Here is a 783-nt window from a genome sequence, read left to right as displayed (position 1 = left end):
TACACATCTCTTGGATACGATCACGTTGGAAATTACTGTCAAAGTCAACTGGATATCATTACCGAGAGCAAATATCAGAAAATATGCTGATCCATCTTAAGATCTTAATGAAAAACAGTGTATTCAATTTGACAAAACTTCCCTTTTATCAGATTTTTATCAGTAAATACAGAAATTCCAAACCAAACTCACCTACAAAAGGCTTGACCATAGCTAGCAGCCCTTAATAGAGTACGTTGGCGTGAAACATCAAATTCATGACCTGAAGCATCAACACATGCTTCAACTGCCTCGGGAAGGGATGGTTTTATCAATCTCAAATTTTCATCTGCCTGGGGGATAATAAAAAGATCAGAAGCATGAACTAATTTTGATTCCATAATATATTGCAAATTAAGTCCCACTTTAAATAAAATTATATAATATAAGTTTGAATATGCATTCAATCTAGCTTATGTTACAGAAACATACGAAATAGAATCACAATGCCCAACAGAACATAAGCTTATTAAGAATATTTGTAGGACACATTGATAATTCAACAGATATAAAGTATTGGTAAGAAGTGGCCATTCATGAATTTCTCAAGGTCCAATCATAAGTTCATAGGTTCCAAGTACCAACAAATTAATTGCTTTAGCTACTAATTATTAATTAAGTTCCTTGGTTAGATTCTTCAAAATGATTTTATAAAGATAATATGTTGAATGAAATAAAATAAAACTAATGGTTTTATCTGATGAAAATTTAAATAGGGCTCTACAGAAAAAGTAAATTGTACTA

At 31.0% G+C, this 783-nt stretch overlaps 1 protein-coding gene across 1 annotated transcript in view; it reads right to left on the bottom strand.

The window, feature by feature from the left end:
• The window catches only part of LOC107623204 (protein VACUOLELESS1), a gene marked incomplete at its 5' end in the record, with an annotated part of 8,304 nt that overhangs the window by 5,538 nt on the left and 1,983 nt on the right, over positions 1-783 (bottom strand). Inside the window, 2 exon segments of the mRNA XM_016325390.2 lie at positions 1-35; positions 193-332. Of these exon segments, the coding sequence (XP_016180876.1) occupies positions 1-35; positions 193-332 (175 nt within the window).

The sequence above is a fragment of the Arachis ipaensis genome, chromosome B10, assembly GCF_000816755.2.
Source record: "Arachis ipaensis cultivar K30076 chromosome B10, Araip1.1, whole genome shotgun sequence".
NCBI classification, from domain to species: Eukaryota; Viridiplantae; Streptophyta; class Magnoliopsida; order Fabales; family Fabaceae; genus Arachis; species Arachis ipaensis.
Note: the sequence above shows the minus strand (reverse complement) of the source record. Positions and strands in the feature narration are given on the sequence as shown.